This window comes from Salvelinus sp. IW2-2015, linkage group LG19, assembly GCF_002910315.2.
Source record: "Salvelinus sp. IW2-2015 linkage group LG19, ASM291031v2, whole genome shotgun sequence".
In the NCBI taxonomy this organism is placed as follows: Eukaryota; Metazoa; Chordata; class Actinopteri; order Salmoniformes; family Salmonidae; genus Salvelinus; species Salvelinus sp. IW2-2015.
In genome coordinates this window covers 3,724,923-3,741,979 of record NC_036859.1, presented here as the reverse complement: position 1 = coordinate 3,741,979, position 17,057 = coordinate 3,724,923, and the positions used below count along the sequence as shown (strand labels likewise).

General features: G+C 42.2%; 1 protein-coding gene and 1 long non-coding RNA gene across 6 annotated transcripts; both read left to right on the top strand.

The window, feature by feature from the left end:
- The first annotated feature begins 3,155 nt into the window (after positions 1 to 3,155).
- LOC111979129 (cold-inducible RNA-binding protein B) lies at positions 3,156 to 6,823 on the top strand. Of its 5 annotated transcripts, none has more exons than XR_002879265.2 (7): positions 3,156 to 3,269; positions 4,020 to 4,129; positions 4,229 to 4,335; positions 4,568 to 4,733; positions 4,882 to 5,053; positions 5,703 to 5,768; positions 6,309 to 6,392. XR_002879265.2 is itself a non-coding variant. In XM_024009440.2 (7 exons), exons 2-6 carry the CDS (start codon positions 4,030 to 4,032, stop codon positions 5,765 to 5,767), a joined length of 534 nt encoding a protein of 177 aa, XP_023865208.1. In that variant the 5' UTR covers positions 3,156 to 3,269; positions 4,020 to 4,029; the 3' UTR covers position 5,768; positions 6,309 to 6,823. The 5 variants fall into 5 exon arrangements, 4 of the variants coding, with proteins under 4 accessions (XP_023865208.1, XP_023865207.1, XP_023865206.1 ...); XM_024009440.2 differs by having other exon boundaries at positions 4,568 to 4,661; positions 5,707 to 5,768; positions 6,309 to 6,823; XM_024009439.2 differs by having other exon boundaries at positions 4,568 to 4,685; positions 5,707 to 5,768; positions 6,309 to 6,823.
- A 1,407-nt stretch (positions 6,824 to 8,230) lies between these two features.
- Positions 8,231 to 12,697, top strand: LOC139029269 (uncharacterized). Its single transcript, XR_011481565.1, has 2 exons — positions 8,231 to 8,450; positions 12,310 to 12,697. It is a non-coding gene; the product is annotated as an uncharacterized lncRNA (long non-coding RNA).
- The last annotated feature ends 4,360 nt before the right edge of the window (positions 12,698 to 17,057 follow it).

Here is a 17,057-nt window from a genome sequence, read left to right as displayed (position 1 = left end):
AATCATTTTGGGATGCATGCCAGCAAGGCCACTCACACACACTAAACAATACATTATTGCACTATAAGGTGACAAACGATGCCAACAAACTAGAAGTCATACAGGAAGTGGGAGGAGGGAGGAAGATAAAGAAACGGTTGAGGACATCTAAGGACCTAGAAAATTCCAGCTTTTCATACTGTCTGCCAGCAGATGGCCCTGTTGCACTATTTGGGGTATTGAGAGGAACACTTTGATCATGTACTTTGTGAAAAGAGAAAGGAATGGGAAAAGTTCCACATTCCACATGTAAAGGACTCGATAGAAATTCAAATGGATTTAAAACTGTTATTTAAATACAGGACCTTCTTTGTAATTGATGATTTTGCTGCCATTTGAACACTGTCCCTCACGTTCCACCTATAGCCTGCCCTTAACCCCAAACAACTTTCATTTACTGTATATTCTGTAGAGGGGTTTGTTGTTCATGTAAATGCCGATATCTTGGCCACATGGACAGCATTGGCTCATTTCCAAATCACAGAGTTGACTGTGAATGGGACAGCCATCCACCCCAGTGTGTCTCACATTGTATTCAGTGATGTGGGGGATGGTCCCGTCTTTGTTGTTCTAGATTGGGAGGGTAGATCTTTCACCAAACAACCGACTGTCACCCTGTCACCACTTATCCAAAGTACAGTCATGAACCTGAAGGGACCAACCTTCCCTGGTGGGGCGTTAGAACCTTTCACACTTCCAAACAAAACCAACTTATCTCTTCCAGTGGCGATTTTAGCATGTAAATCTTGGTGGGGCAAAACAAACAAAACTCATTTGGATGCATGCCAGCAAGGCCACTACACAACACTAAACAATACATTAATTGCACTATAACGGTGACAAACGATGCCCACAAACTGTTAGGACTACATAAAGCTGTCCCAACAGCAGAGTCCCAACAGCCCCAACACCTTACCACTGCAACACCCGGCTATCAGCGGAGCCTTGTCTGGCAGCCTCATTTACTGCCTTTAAAAAAACATAGCCATATCAGCTAACTTGCAAATGTGGTTTCATACTGACAATTGAGATGTACAAACTATAACATAAGGGACGACAAGTGGATACGAGGCAATCCGTAATTTCAATTAAAAAACAATTATGAGCGAGCTAGGCGGACATAGTCAATATCACTATTTGTTCAGCACTTTTGAAATGTACAGTGACAGAATTCTCCCTGTACACCAAGTCAGAACAATAGGATAAATAAAGGGGGCATATAAGCAGACAATGAAAGCTCTACAATATTCAATAATTACATTTTCTCTAAAACAGGTTATAGGCTACATGTGCACCACCAAGTCAGAACAGTAGGTGAAATTAAGAGGGGATGGGCTACAAAAAAGCTTACTACACAACATACCCTTAGTATACTTTCTAAGCTACAGTATACAAATCTCCCTGACATATTACATAATTTATGCAGCAACATACAAGACATTGTTGGCCTCACCTTGTGTGCTGTGCTCACTTGAACAGGAAGGTGGCACGCAGGTCCTTCGTGGGCAAATTTTGTCATCAAACGTTATCATCAAAGTCTGTAATTCTCTGGATTTATGGTGCTATCAAGACAAATTCGAACTCTGAAAGAAACAAGGGTTGAATCATGATGCCGTCAGTGATCTTCAAGTCGTAGCTCTAGAAAGAGGCCTGAGTTCCTGACTTACAATTCCAAGTTGGATGTCCGTTCAAAACTTATTTTCCCAGTCAGAACTCGTTTTTTCCCAAGTTCCCAGTTGTCTTAAACTCACTGAAGTCAGATTTCCCAGTTCCAGAGTTAACAGTTGTTTTGAGCTGGCAGAAATCATGCTGGATTGTCAGCATGGCCAATGTTGAATGTTTATAATTTTAAGCTTGGAAAGATACCCTTAAACCCAGACTTTGGACCACACACCCACTCCACTGAATAGCAGGCTAGTGATGCCAAGCTTGCAGTTAGCCACTGATTCCTTCCAAACCACTCATTGTTGAATTTGCGTTTTCCAACTTGTTTTGTATGTTTATGTCCAATGGTCGATGAGCATTGATACGTTTTATCATAATTCTCTTCATTTTTATCTTCATGTGACGGAGATTAAAAGGATTTGCCAGACATTGTCGACTTGATTCATGATGATGACTGCTAGCTAAGATTTTGAAAGTATGATGTTGACATGATCAGTCCAATCAAAGCTACTCTAGATATAACGTGATTTGACATTATTTTATCTGTGGCCAATGACATTGAGCCTTCTTGGATGGGCACTTCTAATGTAACTCTATGGCACACCCAAGGGGCTTGGATTTTCAAGCTCTACCCTTAGATTTGGCGGTGACGTAGTGTTCCCATGAGTGACAGAACACTGAGCCAATCACAGCGCAACTAGAGAACATTACCATCCCCTACGCTCCGTATTTTCCGCTGGCTGCCCCACCACCACAGAAAGCATTGAGCTAGGCTGAAACACCTGCATTTTGGAGCTGCCTTACTCAAGAAAGCAAAAAAGATAACATGTTTGTATGCAGCTTTATTAACTCAATGATTTTTTACAATTTTTTTTTTACAATGTTTGCAAAACTTATATGTGATACGTATTAATGCCAAAATAACATGCAAAACAGGCAAGCCCACCTGTCCTGAATGACGGGTCGTAACTGATCGATCTCTTCATCTTTCCAATGTAATTTTCCCTCTCAAAAAGGCAGAATAAAAGAAGGTGTATAGAGGATCTCAGAGTAGGCAAGACCGAGATTTAAATGTCTGAATTTTGTATATTGTCTTTGTAGGCTAAATCCCCATCACACACATGGAGACAACTAAAAAAGCGTATGTGCTATATGCAGAAAAAGTGCCATGCTTGCAGAAAAAAGTGGACTGTGGGATAGATACATGGACACACTTATCATTATTTGTCTCTTTTCCACTTCCAGTACAAATGTTTTGAAAAGTTCCCTAAATAAAAACTAGTGTCTGCTTAACTGATAAATAGCAAACTCCATATATTATTGAATAGCTGTTATAATTTCATCAATTCGTTTCATCAATTCGTTTGATCAGGACATTTTCAATAGAAGGTTACCGCCAAAAAGATGTGTCATATTCAAATAAGACAAGAATCACGCCCCCCCCCCCCCCCAAAAAGCATTTAAATACTTAGCCAGCACTCTTCACAGAGTACGTACGACCTTCCATTTATTTTGCGACGACGTGCCTCTTCAAGCACCAGCTCTTCGCGTTCGGTCTATAAAAGGTACATTTTATAGAAGTTCGTATTTATCTGACTATACAATTTTGTTATATTATTATTTAGGTATTCTAAGTAATAGTTCATGTGTAAATGGCAAGACTTGAGTTATTGTGAATAAACATGGTTGGAATGCGGCTTTAGCTGTTATCTAACATTAGCTATAGTAACGTTAGCTATTCTTCACACGCACCAATTTGCCAGTTTACTTAAATTGTGAACATTTATACGGGTTATATTACCATCTATTAAACACACGGCGGGGGTTTCACTTTCTTACAAATGTATAATTAAACTTATTTACCTACGCTAGTTATCAACTTCATTGTAAAGATTGCTGCATCCGCCTTTAGCCAGTTAGCTTAGCACCAAGTGGCGAAGCAGGCCAACGTGGTGCAAAATGGCGCTAACATTCTTGGCCTGCTTTCCCCCCCCCCAACACGCATTTAGCCAGACTCATTTAGTGGGCTAATCTGTTGTCCAGACCTTAACACGTTATGTCAAATAACATTGAAATGGTTATTTGCCTGAATTCGGTTAACTATGTACAGCTAGCAAACTACAGCACATTGGTTGGCATAACGCGAAGTAGCACATTGGTTGGCCTAACGCTAGCTATCTGGCTAATTCTGTGCGCGATGTGTCGGACAATAGCTCCCGCACACGACGAGAGCTACGTTTACAACTCATAACTACAAGTATCGTGTACACAATGTAAATACGTGCTTTTACTTGACCCGGATTGATCCCTTGCAGACAAAGAATCATGTCCGACGAAGGAAAACTTTTCGTTGGAGGCCTGAGCTTCGACACCACAGAGGAATCTCTGGCAGAAGCTTTCGCCAAGTATGGAAACATCGCAAAAGGTGCGTTTATAGACTTATTTTATTTACTAAGTGATAGCTGGCTACTTCCAGAAATATTATTCATGTCTGAAATGTTTAATTTCCGTTTCCCTCGCACAGTTGATGTCATCAGGGACAAAGAAACGGGAAGGTCTCGTGGATTCGGCTTCGTAAAGTACGATAATGCCGAGGATGCGAAGGACGCATTGGAGGGAATGAACGGCAAGGTACATCGGTATCACTACTTATATTTACCAATTATTGGAAATTTGTTTAAATGACATAACTGACTAGATAACTAAGAATACATCTAGGTGTAGCTTAATGAACCATAAAGTTATTTCTGGTTTATCATATCGAAGTTAGCCAGGTAATTTATTAATCCTGTTAACTCATTATCCCATTATGAAAAGTCACATGTTTTTGACCCACACTGAGTAACTCTCCTATCTCTTACAGTCTGTCGATGGCAGAACCATTCGTGTGGATGAAGCTGGCAAGGGTGGCGGTCGCTCAGGAGGCGGAGGCGGTGGTGGATTCAGAGGTTCCAGAGGTGGTGGCGGATATGGTGGTGGAGGTGGCTATGGAGGGGGGAGAGGAAGAGGTGGGCGAGTTTACTCGCGAGGTATGGGCAGGCAATCTGCAAGATGGTGTGCTCCCCATCATCCATTAGCGTTTTGTCTTGCCCTCCCTCTTAGCCGTAGTTACATTTCAGTGTGAGCTTTCTTTAGCCGTGAGTTTGTTTTTGAAGTCCTGTGGTGTTTTGTTCCCAGGTGGTGGAGGATATGGTGGCGGTGACAGGGGATATGGTGAGAGGAGCTATGGTGGTGGTGGTGGAGACCGCAGCTATGGGGGTGGAGACCGGAGTTACGGGAGTGGCGGTGGATACAGGAGCGGCGGTGGCGGAGGGTACTCTTCTGGTGGCGGAGGATACAGAGACAATAGGTGAGGCGACACGTCTGATTACAGATTTCCTAAATTGGTGTTTGTAGACATTCCCCTCTTGCATCCTTTACAATGAACTGTAGTGGTGAACAATTAACTGACGTTACAAATTCCATTTAGCTCAGGTGTTTGAGCCCAATGTGCCCCCCCCCCCCCGCTTGGCGGAAGGGGTTTAAAAGCTAGGTTTCACACCTGCTTAAAAATCTGTCCAGAACCAAGCCCAATGCGTATTTATGGGACCGCCTATTGTTGGGCCATAGACATGATAATCACGTCGTTGAGGACAGCTCTGGATGGATAGGCCTACACTTTTATGCCTGCATGTTATTAGGTTGGATGCACACATGAGGGGGTGCAGAGACGGGACTATTACTTTAAGGAATGGGAAATTAAGTCATCAAACTGTAATATACACATCTTATTTCGTAGTAACGTTCTATTGTCTAGGCAATGTGGACCTGCCAAACAATGGACTGTTTTGGCAATTGAATATTTGACTTTGGCATTTACTTTTTTTGTAAATGCTAATGCCATTTCATGTTGAAAATAATTTAAACAGTGATTATTTTTTAATAGCCGTTATGAAACCAAACTGATCTTAAAGCACTAATGAACAGGGACCTTACCTATATTTTTTCCCCTTCCAATGTTAGGGGCCAGGGAGGCTACGGGGACCGCTCTGGGGGTTCCTATAGAGACAGCTACGACAGTTAAGGTATGTGCTAATGTATTTGTTTCTTTCTTCATAGGCCTAGGCTGCGTTAGACCACTTCCTCATCCAATATTCTGGACTTGAATCTTTTACTAGGTTGCTGCTGAATAGTTTAGGATGAGATCTAGTTCTCTTCGGTGTACCTTCCCTCCTACTTTGAACTCATTCATACCAATCTACAGGATCATACATTTCCTTGATCTTACACCAGCACAGTTTATACAGGAAGATGACCCCCCCCCCCCGGTTGTTTCAACTATTTGGGACTGTTTAGTGCAAGGCTCTCAACCCTTTTCCTGGAGAGCTACTATCCTGTAAGTTTGTACCAACACTAATCTAGCACACCTGATTCTAATAATTAGCTGGCTGAATCAGGTTAGTTACAAGTGGTTGGAGTGAACCTAGAGGGGGTAGCTCTCCAGGAATATTGTTTGGAGAACCCTGGTTTAGTGGGTAACTGGGGATGTTATCAAGCTCAAATGTTCGTGAAACTTGTTTCCTAAACTCAGTGTCTTTACCTGTGTGCCCAATTCTTGTCCTCAGCTGCACACGAGTAAAAATCCACCCCCGATTCAAGATCATCCCTTGGCTGGCTGTATTTAAAAAGCTCCTCAAGAAATTTGTCCACATGTTGACCTGATTTTTGTAGTCCTATTCTGTGTTTAAGTAGCTCGAGCGTCTTTAAATTTAGCCATGAGTTTTGGCCATTAATTTACAAACCATGTTTAAAAAGTTAATGATCTCTAAAGGATGCATCTCGATTTGTTCTTATGGCATTTAGTTCAATTGATAAAGCATAATGTCTGACTTGTTGGTGCTGTAAAAACCAAAACGTTGCTTCACATGGCTGTTTGTATATAAACGCCCGCTGTTCTTTACATTCTACTCCCTGTCCCTATCAGCACTGACATCTCCATTTAAATCCTTGATATTAGTATTGTGGATATCAATGAGGCTTGTTTACCTTCCTGTTTTCTTTTGTTTTAAATGACAATGTCCGACCTACCTCCTGCCAAGTTTTAAACTGAGCGAGAAATAAAATTATTCCTTTGACTACCGTTATCTATACAATTGAGGTTCTTAAAATAGCTGAGGGTCCTGTATGTTCAGTTTCCAAAAAGAGTGAATTCCTTTCAGACTGAAGTTGCAAATTGCAGCATGCTACAGTCTGCTCACGGTGTTTTGTTGTTTTGCTCTGCTCAATGCCTGCATTTTAAAATGTGCTTGTTATAATGGACTGAACACAAAGATCTGCATCAATGTTACTACTCTTCTTGCCCAATAATATTCCACCTGGGAACGATTTTGTACTTTCTGTTCTTTGTATCATCAACATTGAAGATTATTTTGTCAATTTTGGCTTCATGGAGCCTATTAAAACGATTTGTTGAAAATACTTGTGCCTTGAACATGCTTATGGGGGAATTGGCTGGTTTATTGTCAGTGATTTTAATAGTTTGGTTATCTTCATAGTGTTGGCTTGTTTCCCTTATGTGGGGCTTTAGAGCTAATTTCTATGGTTTAAACTTCCCAAAAGTGAGAACAAGAACTTTGAAATTTTACAGAGATTCATAGGAAGTGACATGGTTCCAGTATTTGTCTAGTCTTTGGCCTATTTAAGTGATGCTTCTCTGGTGGCTTATGTTGCCACTGATGCAAGTGTGGTGTTCGCCTTTAAGTGGTTAACAGTGAGTGGGGGTACTGGTATAGTCAATGCACTTTTCCAGTTTCCTCAAAGCAAAATTTCACTGAAGTATTGTTCTCATTTTCTGCTGGCTTGCCACCGCAGGGCACAGCAGTGGTTGGTAAATGGTAATCTAATCCTCTAGTTGTAGTCAACGGCAGTTTCCAAATTGGCAGTTCAGTATAACTTGGTATGTTTCAATAGTTTGTCAAACAGTGCATATGACAATTGAGGGGTACATTTCAACCTATTGGGTTGACTAATCGTCCACGACTTAAGTGGGGCCTAATAGTGGGGAGTAGGTGGTCCTGTTAATGCTCCATTGCTCAGCTACAGAAAATGCCTACAAGTCCTTGGAGAATGAAGTGTTGCGCCTACCGACAAGTGCTCGTCAGAAGTGAAAGCTGCTCTCTTGCCTAGTTCATTTGTGGAGAATCGATAGGCCAGTTCACGTGAGGTAAACTCCTTTTGCTCTCCTGCTCACATCCTTCAAACTGAGTGCTCATTATTTCCAGATATGTTATCCATTGTCCCCCTCTGCTGCAAAGATTGCCACAGTCCAATTTTCCTTGGCCACTTCTGAATTTCAGAACTCTACACTCTTAAATCCACATAGAAAACAACTGCCCCCCCACCTCTTGAAATGTGCCTTAGCAAAATTATCATTCACCTGGCCTCAGTCGATCACTTTCGCATCATGTCCGTCAAATTCTCTGATCACCTCAACTGGCTCAATTGTCCCCTCCTTCAGGCCTGATTTAACAACCCCCCCCCCCCCYCYTGTTTTTATAGTGTGGTTCTAAGCTTTGTGTTAAAAGTCTGGGTAGATGAACATGTAATGAAACGGTTGCTTGCTAAAGTATTGCTGTTTTTGTGAGCTTCTGTTCTAATCTCATGAATGTCTTCTCGTTAGGATGAATTTACCCTCTGGAGACTAACCTGTCCTGAACTCTCCAGTGTGTCAGATGGTGATGAGCTGGAATTGCAGCTAAATTTACCAGGTTTGTGTCTCTTGTTCCCGTAAAGTTTTGATTTTAAAGGCCCATGAGTGGGAATTCACTTCTCAATTATTTTTTTCTCCCAGTGACAATGCCTTGATTTACTATTTGATATGTGCGAGTACTTTTGTCTTTATTTTCAGGGCTGGGTTTTATTTGAATGTTACCACTCACCAGCATGGCATTGTTTATTAATCAAAGAAACACCTTAAATTCTTTGCAACTAAATCCAAACAGCTTTTTTTCGTAGCCTACACATCTGAGCCATGGAGCAAATTAAAATAGGGGGTAGCAAACATGTTTTTGCCCCTCTATTATTTTTGACCTGAACATTAACAATTGTATAATGACTGCATTTTACAATGCTGCTCGCCATGTTTCCCCAAGACAAATGGTTTTGCTTCACAATGCAATTCACGGCTTTGGTGCAGCTAAACCACACGTCTATCCTACAATGAACAGGCATCTGCGAAAAAAATTCAAGGAATTGTAACTTGTTGTGCTGTTAGATTTGTATTGGCGTTTCAGGTCCGACGCGCTCAGGATGTTAAGTCATTTGCGACGTGCATGAGTAAAGTCATTGTAGCATATCATTCCACTTCCCCTGTGAGAACCATGAGCGTAGGTTGGCTTTGCTGTGCCAAAGCCTGCCAGGAGTCTACCATACAATGTAGAAAAACTCACGCCTGAGCCATGGCACAAATTAAAATAGGGGTTGCAAACTTGTATTTTCACCTTTTTACCAGCGGCAAGCCAACCGTTGTCATGACCCTTGTGGTCATTAAAAATCCCATGACACTTAATGTAAGGGTGTTAGCCACGACCCCAGGGTTAAATTCCTAACCTGCCATCATTCCATCATGGTCACCTAATCATCCCCTCATTCCTAATTGGCATCACTCCTCACCTCCATTTGATAACTGTTGTGAGCGTTCTGGCAAAATGGTTGCCGTGCATTGGTGGTGGATGAGGTGAGTTTCTCCCTTACTATGTGAAGTGCTTTCAGAGTACCTCGGTTGAAAAGCACAATATAAATCCAATCTATTATTAATACTTATAGAAGATGCAAAACATTTGGAAATAACAATAAATAGATGGCAAAGTCAAAGACACTGGTTTCATCTGTTGCAAAGTTTCCCTAATATGATTGACAAACCCAGCTCCAGAACCAGCCTAATCTGCACTACCCAGAAGTAAAATTATCTTGCGATAGTTTAATTTTGTGTTTGTCTGGGGAATGCCGTTAACAATTGATTAACCGCTGTGTGACGGAAGGATACTCAAGGCCAAACCCCCCCCCCCCCCCGCAAATTTCAACTGTTTATCGTGGCCAAAAAGGTCATTTCTGTTATTGATTTGCAATATATAGCAAATTGACTGGCTGTAGAGTTTCCACTAGATTCTATCTACACACAGGCTTGTAAAATCACCGCACCCGTTTAAGCATTCGTCCAAATAATCAATGACAAACCACACTACTGCTGCTTGTAATCACAATTCTACATAAGGCTTGACAGATTCTCACGGTTTAATCTGTCCTGAGAGATTAGAACCAGCCTAGCCAATCTTAATACGATGTGGGGGGGAAATTAATGTCAACAATTTTAAGGTTAGCAAGATGGCTAGCCGTACTAGCTACGTATCCATCGAATTGGCGACCAAATATTCTATAATCAAAGAATATGCACGTTTTCCCACCAAATGGATTTGTTGCGGCTGAAGATCAGTGCGTGATGACGTAATGTGCACAATGTACTTTTTTGCTCAAGTGTTCATGTACCGATATGGCATTTTCAACTCTACCGATAGTTTTGTCAAGCTGTTGTGTTAAATAGCAGATGTGCCCCCTCTGGTCTTGGCGCCAACTGCTAGCAGATACAGTGGGGGTAGGCTGTGAAGATTGGCTAGTCTACGTTATGAGATTATTATGGATAAGATCATATTTCTATTTGTTAAACAGCAGTCAAGCATAATCTTGTCACCCGAATAAGATGCTCTGTATTTAGGGCGGCAGGGTAGCCTAGTGGTTAGAGCGTTGGACTAGTAACTGAAGGTTGCAAGTTCAAATCCCCGAGCTGACAAGGTACAAATCTGTCGTTCTGCCCCTGAACAGGCAGTTAACCCACTGTTCCTAGGCCGTCATTGAAAATAAGAATTTGTTCTTAACTGACTTGCCTAGTTAAATAAAGGTAAAATAAATAAAAAAAATATAGGAAAGCCGCATCAAGTGCGTTACTGATCACTTTCACCACCATGTGAAGTTCATAACTTATATAATAAACTGCATGGTTTGAGTCGTAGTGGGAGGACCACACACCATATCATCGTGTGACTCTTTCTTTACCATTATTATATTAATATTTGGCATAAGTTTCCACTGCCATTTTCTGCATAATAGATTTTACAGACCGAGCCCACCGTGTCATACGAACAGATTGTCGGCATTCATAAAATTACACCGGCGCTTTTCCTTCACAGCTGTCATGATTTTTGACTACTCGCATAACTGTGGCTTGAAACGTGGTTGGCAGCCTAACCAATAGGTATCTTCAGTCAGTATCTCATGTGACCACCATTTGCTTCCGTAAAGCGCGACAGTTGATCAGGCTGCTGATTGTGGCCTGTGGAATGTTGTCCCAGTCTTCAATGGCTGTGCGAAGTTGCTAAATATTTGTGTGAACTAAAACACTCTGTCATAGACATTGATCCAGAGCATCCCAAACATGCTCAAATGGGTGACAAAACTGCATATTTTAGTGTCCTTTTATTGTCCCCAGCACAATGATCATGTTTAATCCACTTATTGATGTCAGGTGGATGGATTATCTTGGCAAAGGAGAAATGCTCACTAACAGACGTATAAGCCAACTTGTGCACAACATTTGACGCTTTTTGTATGTATGGAATCTTATTTTAACTTATGGGACCAATGCTACATGTTGCGTTTTATTGTTCAGTGTATAAGTAGCCTGTGTCATTCTTCAGAGGTGGAACCTAAACCAGCATTTACGCTCTAGGGCAGGAATTGTCTACGGGGGACCTTGCCTTCTGGTGGTTGCCTTTTTTAAAGGGGCATAATCTAAAATTTACATCTACATTTAAGTCATTTAGCAGACGCTCTTATCCAGAGCGACTTACAAATTGGAAAGTTCATACATATCCATCCTGGTCCCCCCCGTGGGGAATGAACCCACAACCCTGGCGTTGCAAGCGCCATGCTCTACCAACTGAGCCACACGGGACTCAAATGAATTCTCCTAATGGAAACTAGGGTGACTTGTAACCACTGAATTGTAAGTCGCTCTGGATAAGAGCGTCTGCTAAATGACTTAAATGTAAATGTAAATGAATTCAAATGTTTCCCCTCCACCACAACCTAGTTGGAGACTTGCTTTTTAGTCTTCTGTTTTTGTCTAACAGCTGAACATACAATTTTTTTGTTATTGACAAGATGCAGCAATTTAGATGGTACAATGATTCTTTACGCTTGCATGTTTTGTCACAAACTGAAATTAGGCTAATGTAGGATTGTGGTTACCAGGAAATGGCAGAGTGATATCTTTTGAACGCTTGCTCGAGATGCCCATGCCTCGTGAGTGAAAAGGGATGGTGCAGCCTTCAAATTTGATAAGAGACAGACCAGCTTTGGTTGAGAAATCAGAGGGCTGCACAATTAGAAGGCAATTCTTCATTAGAATGAAATTATTGAAACAATATTACTGCATATATTAAGGAATTTTTTTGAAATTTCAATGCAAAAAATATTACGTTGATCCTTAAGTGTATCCATTTAAGCCGCCACTGTTCTAATGCTCTGACAATACATTGATTATAATTGGTTTCTTTCATTCCTTTGTCTCAGGTCCAGTGTATGGAGTTGATGTGAGTGTGCGCAGAAGTGGAGTCCACACATCCGGCCAGAAATCTGCATTAGTCCGAAGATTTGTGTAAATTTTTTAGAAATCCAATGAATAATCATTAACAATTAAGGTCCTACAAGCTGCACCTCATTTAGGAAAAAGCCGTCGGGTGATGATTTTCGATATACTGACATGTTACAGAATAAACAAGAAATGCGCTTCTGTTTTTAATTTGAGTTTCAACATTTCACGGCTGTTGTGTTGAAGGTGTTCATGGCTTTGAAACGTTGGAGCATGTGTTCAACTAGTAGTTTTAATGTGATGAATTTCTACATGATGTATTGTGAAATCAAGTATATTCAATAAAGGTGCAAATCATTAAGTGCCCAATCCCATATCTATCAAATTCTTTCTCTAAGGAAATAGATGATGGGGTCAAACCTGTTTTGAGTCTTTCAATTAGACATTAAATTGATGTTCAGTTAAAACCCCTGTAAGACGGCAAGCATTGTTTGGTTATCCCAGCTCAGACAGTGTGCTGCAGTACTCCAGGGCATTTATCATAGGGCAAGATGGGTCCCACCCAGTGCTTCATTTGTAAATTGGGGTGACCTGGGGAATCGGAACGCATGCATTATCACAGAGTAAAGAGGTGCTTGCAGAAGTTGCACACATGGGGAACATCTTTGATTTCATACAATTCTACACCATTTTAGATGAGAATATTTTTTTAATGGCTCACAAATGACAGGCTACTTTGACACTGACAATCTGAGATCAATGAAAACGGCCTTGTCTTGAATCAATGGCCTAGGTCTGGAGGCACATTGTAAACCTTGACAGTTGCACTGACTGAGCCAATGACGTGCAGCTCGCCCACTGGTGATGGCCAATGCACTCTTGCCTAAAGCTTCCCTCGTTTTACTTTGAGAGAAAAAAAAATTCTTCGCTCAGGTCTATTTGGAAGTTGGTAGCCGACAAAAAGATTAGTCTTCTCTTTTCCCGCGATTGTATTTGAAATGTCATGAAAGGCCTAATTTGGCTGACGTATTTCAATTTATCAGCGGTGCTACGGCACCTCCAGCGGCTATGATTCTGTAAGGAAATAATTGCAACGCTGGAGAGATGAGTTGCATGCTCATGTCTATCAGAACAGGGAGAGATAATAGAATGTCATTGTAGTTCTGTGATAGGTGCCCTTCTCTATATATGCTACAATGTTGCGCAAACCATAAACCAGGGCCAGCCTAACACAGATCAATTCTTAGAATATAAGGCACTGTTTTCACATGTTTTTTAGGGGGCAGCCAGAACAATTACAGAAATGCCATTTGAATGAACTGATTGCTTTATCATTTTTACATTGCAAACTGAAAATGTCTCATGTCAGGAAAGGCAAATGGGTTCCTGAACAAAACAGTCCAAAACAGAGATGAACAGGATCAGGCTCAAATTAAGCACTGGTCCCACCAGGTAATGTGTCCCACCGAAACAGACAGTGCACTGTCGGGGTTTATACAGTCGACATTGGCCTCGTCCCACCCTGAAATCACACAAATTAGAGGTCATCAAATAAAACGGGCATAGACCTTACCGTGAAATGCTTACTTACAAGCCCTTAACCAACAATGCAGTTCAAGAAATAGAGTATAGGGAAACAATTAACAAAATTACACTATAAATAGTCCAGGTAGCCATTTGAATAATTGTTCAGGAGTCTTATGGCTTGGGCATAGAGGCTGTTAAGGAGCCTTTTGGTTCTAGACTTGGCCGTGCGGTAGCAGAGAGAACAGTCTATGACTTAGGTGACTGGACAATTTTTGGGGCCTGACACCGCCTAGTATATAGGTCCTGAATGTCAGGAAGTTGGCCCCAGTGATGTACTGGGCCGTACGCACTACCCTCTGTAGTGCCTTACGGTCAGAGGCAGAGCAGTTACCATACCAGTCGGTGATGCAACCGGTCAGGATGCTCTCGATTGTGCAGCTGTAAAACTTTTAGAGGATCTGGAGACCCATGTTAAATCTTTTCAGTCTCCTAAAGGGGAAAAGGTGTTGTCGTGCCCTCTTCACAACTGTCTTGGTGTGTTTGGACCATGTTAGTTTGGTGATGTGGACACCAAGGAACTTAACTCTCGACCCGCTCCACTTCAGCCCCATCGATGTTAATGGGGGCCTGTTCAGCCTCCTTTTCCTATAGTCCAAAATCAGCTCCTTTGTCTTGCTCACATTGAGGGAGAGGTTGTTGTCCTGGCACTACACTGCCAGGTCTCTGACCTCCTCCCTATATGCTGTCTCATTGTTCTCTGTGATCAGGCCTACCACTGTTGTGTCGTCAGCAAACTTAATGGTGTTGGAGTCGTGTTTGGCCACACAGTTATGGGTGATCAGGGAATACAGGAGGGGACTAAGTACACACCACTGAGGATCCCCAGTGTTGAGGATCAGCGTGGCAGATGTGTTGTTGACCTAACTTACCACCTGAGGACGGCCCGTCAGGCAGTCCAGGATCCAGTTGCAGAGGGAGGTGTGTTTAGTCCCAGGGTCCTTAGCTTAGTGATGAGCTTTGTGGGCACTATGGTGTTGAACACCGAGCTGTAGTCAATGAACAGCATTCTCACATAGGTGTTCCTTTTGTCCAGGTGGGAAAGGGCAGTGTGGAGTGCTGTTGGGGCAGTATGCGAATTGGAGTCGGTCTAGGGTTTCCGGCATGCTGGTGTTGATGTGAGCCATGACCAGCCTTTCAAAGCATTTCATGGCTACCGATGTGAGTTCTACGGGGCGGTAATCATTTAGACAGGTTACCTTCGCTTTCTTGGGCACATGTAGGTCGTTCGGAACAGCTGGTGCTCTCATGCATGAGAACTCTCTTGGTAGATAGTGTAGTCTACAGATTATCATGAAGTATTCTACCTCAGGCGAGCAATACCTCGAGACTTCTTTAATATTAGACATCGCGCACAGCAGTTATTGACAAATAGACACACACTCCTGCCCCTCGTCTTACCAGACGTAGCTGCTGTGTCCTGCCGATGCATGGAGAAACCAGCCAGCTCTATATTATCCGTGTCGTCGTTCAGACACGTCTCGGTGAAACATAAAATATTACAGTTTTTTATGTCCCGTTGGTAGAATAGTCTTAATTGTAGATCGTCCAGTTTGTTTTCCAATGATTGCACGTTGGCCAATAATACGGAGGGAAGTGGTGGTTTACCTACTCATCGGAAAATTCTTACAAGGCACCCCGGCCCCTCACCCGTTTCCTCATGCTGATGACAGGGATTTGGGACTCGTCTTGGCAAAGCAGTATATCCTTCGCGTCAGACTCATTAAAGAAAAAATCTCTGTCCTGTTCGAGGTGAGTAATCGCTGTTCTGATGCCCAGAAGCTTTTTTCGGTCATAAGAGACGGTAGCAGCAACATTATGTACAAAACAAGTTACAAACAATGCAAAAAAAACTAACAAAATAGCACGGTTGGTTAGGAGCCCATAAAACATCAGCCATCCCCTCAGGCGCCATTATCCAACAATATCATATGTCTCATCTTATACTGTACTGGCAGTAAAAGAACACATTACGGCATCATCAGTCCAACCCTATCAAATAACACTAACCTCGGATAGGTTTTTAGCCCCTGGTAATCCTGCAGGTAGATATCATATCAAGCATTTTATTATTGATTAGGCTGTCTTGATGCTTTCATCCAAGTGTGTGTATACGTTGTGGTCACATGAGGGGATGCCTCGTTGTCTGAGGGAGAGCAAGATGCTGCTGTAGGACTCTACCATAAAAAAATTAACCTTGGTTAGCATTCATTGATTCACAGTAGTTCCCTTACCTCTGCGGGGAGAAATGAGAGGAAAGGGATGTCAGTTCTCTCACACTGCTGTAAAGTCCCGGTGCAAGGCAAGAATAGAGCACTTAGGGTAGTACACCGTGGGTATATAGTCCTGACACAAAGACAGAGATAAGTGGAGAAGAAGAGGGACTGGGTGTCAAGGAAGTGCCTTTTAGTTAGTTCAGAAAAACACACACTCCACTGGCAGGTTACTCACAAACGTGCGTAAGCGCAGGCCAGACCAATACATCCGTTCTGACTGGGACCACAGATCACCAAGACTGTAGGATTCCTCTTCAGGGAACTCAGGGGGAAGGCCTGTACATGAGAATTTAGTTGCATATTCATGTTATTTAATTCCCTAGTTTAAAACTACCCTAAAAAGGTAAGAAGGGAGAGCACAGACCTTGTTGATAGCGATGGCACAGGCATGGCCCCAGATCTCCATCAGCTGCTGCGCTCCAAAGGGATACTCTCCCAGCAACTCTGCTGCCCCATCATTACTGAGGGAGAGAGACATCAGGAAGAATAGTTGGAGAAATAGAGATCACTTAAGTGTCCTTTAGGAGGTAAAACTCTAGAGGAGGGTGTTACAGTAAATCAAATGTTATTTGTCACATGCGCCGAATACAACAGTGTAAGTGGATTGCTTACTTACAAGCCCTTAACCAACAATGCACTTTTAAGAAAAATACCTAAATAAAAGTAACAAATAATTAACAGCAGTAAAATAACAATAGCGAGGCTATATGCAGAGGGTACCGGTACAGAGTCAGTGTGCGGGGGCACCGGTTAGTCGAGGTAAATGTACATGTAGGTAGAGTTAAAGTGACTATGCATAGATAATAAACGGAGAGTAGCAGCAGCGTAAAAGAGGGGTCTGGGTAGACGTTTGATTAGCTGTTCAGCAT

Bases quoted from the DNA above. Each gene is read 5' to 3' on its own strand.
- LOC111979129 (XM_024009436.2), top strand. From the start codon at position 4,030: ATGTCCGACGAAGGAAAACTTTTCGTTGGAGGCCTGAGCTTCGACACC. The intron at 4,734-4,881 runs GTATGGGCAGGC...TTTTGTTCCCAG, and splicing joins TGGGCGAGTTTACTCGCGAG to GTGGTGGAGGATATGGTGGC. The intron at 5,054-5,706 runs GTGAGGCGACAC...TTCCAATGTTAG, and splicing joins GGAGGATACAGAGACAATAG to GGGCCAGGGAGGCTACGGGG.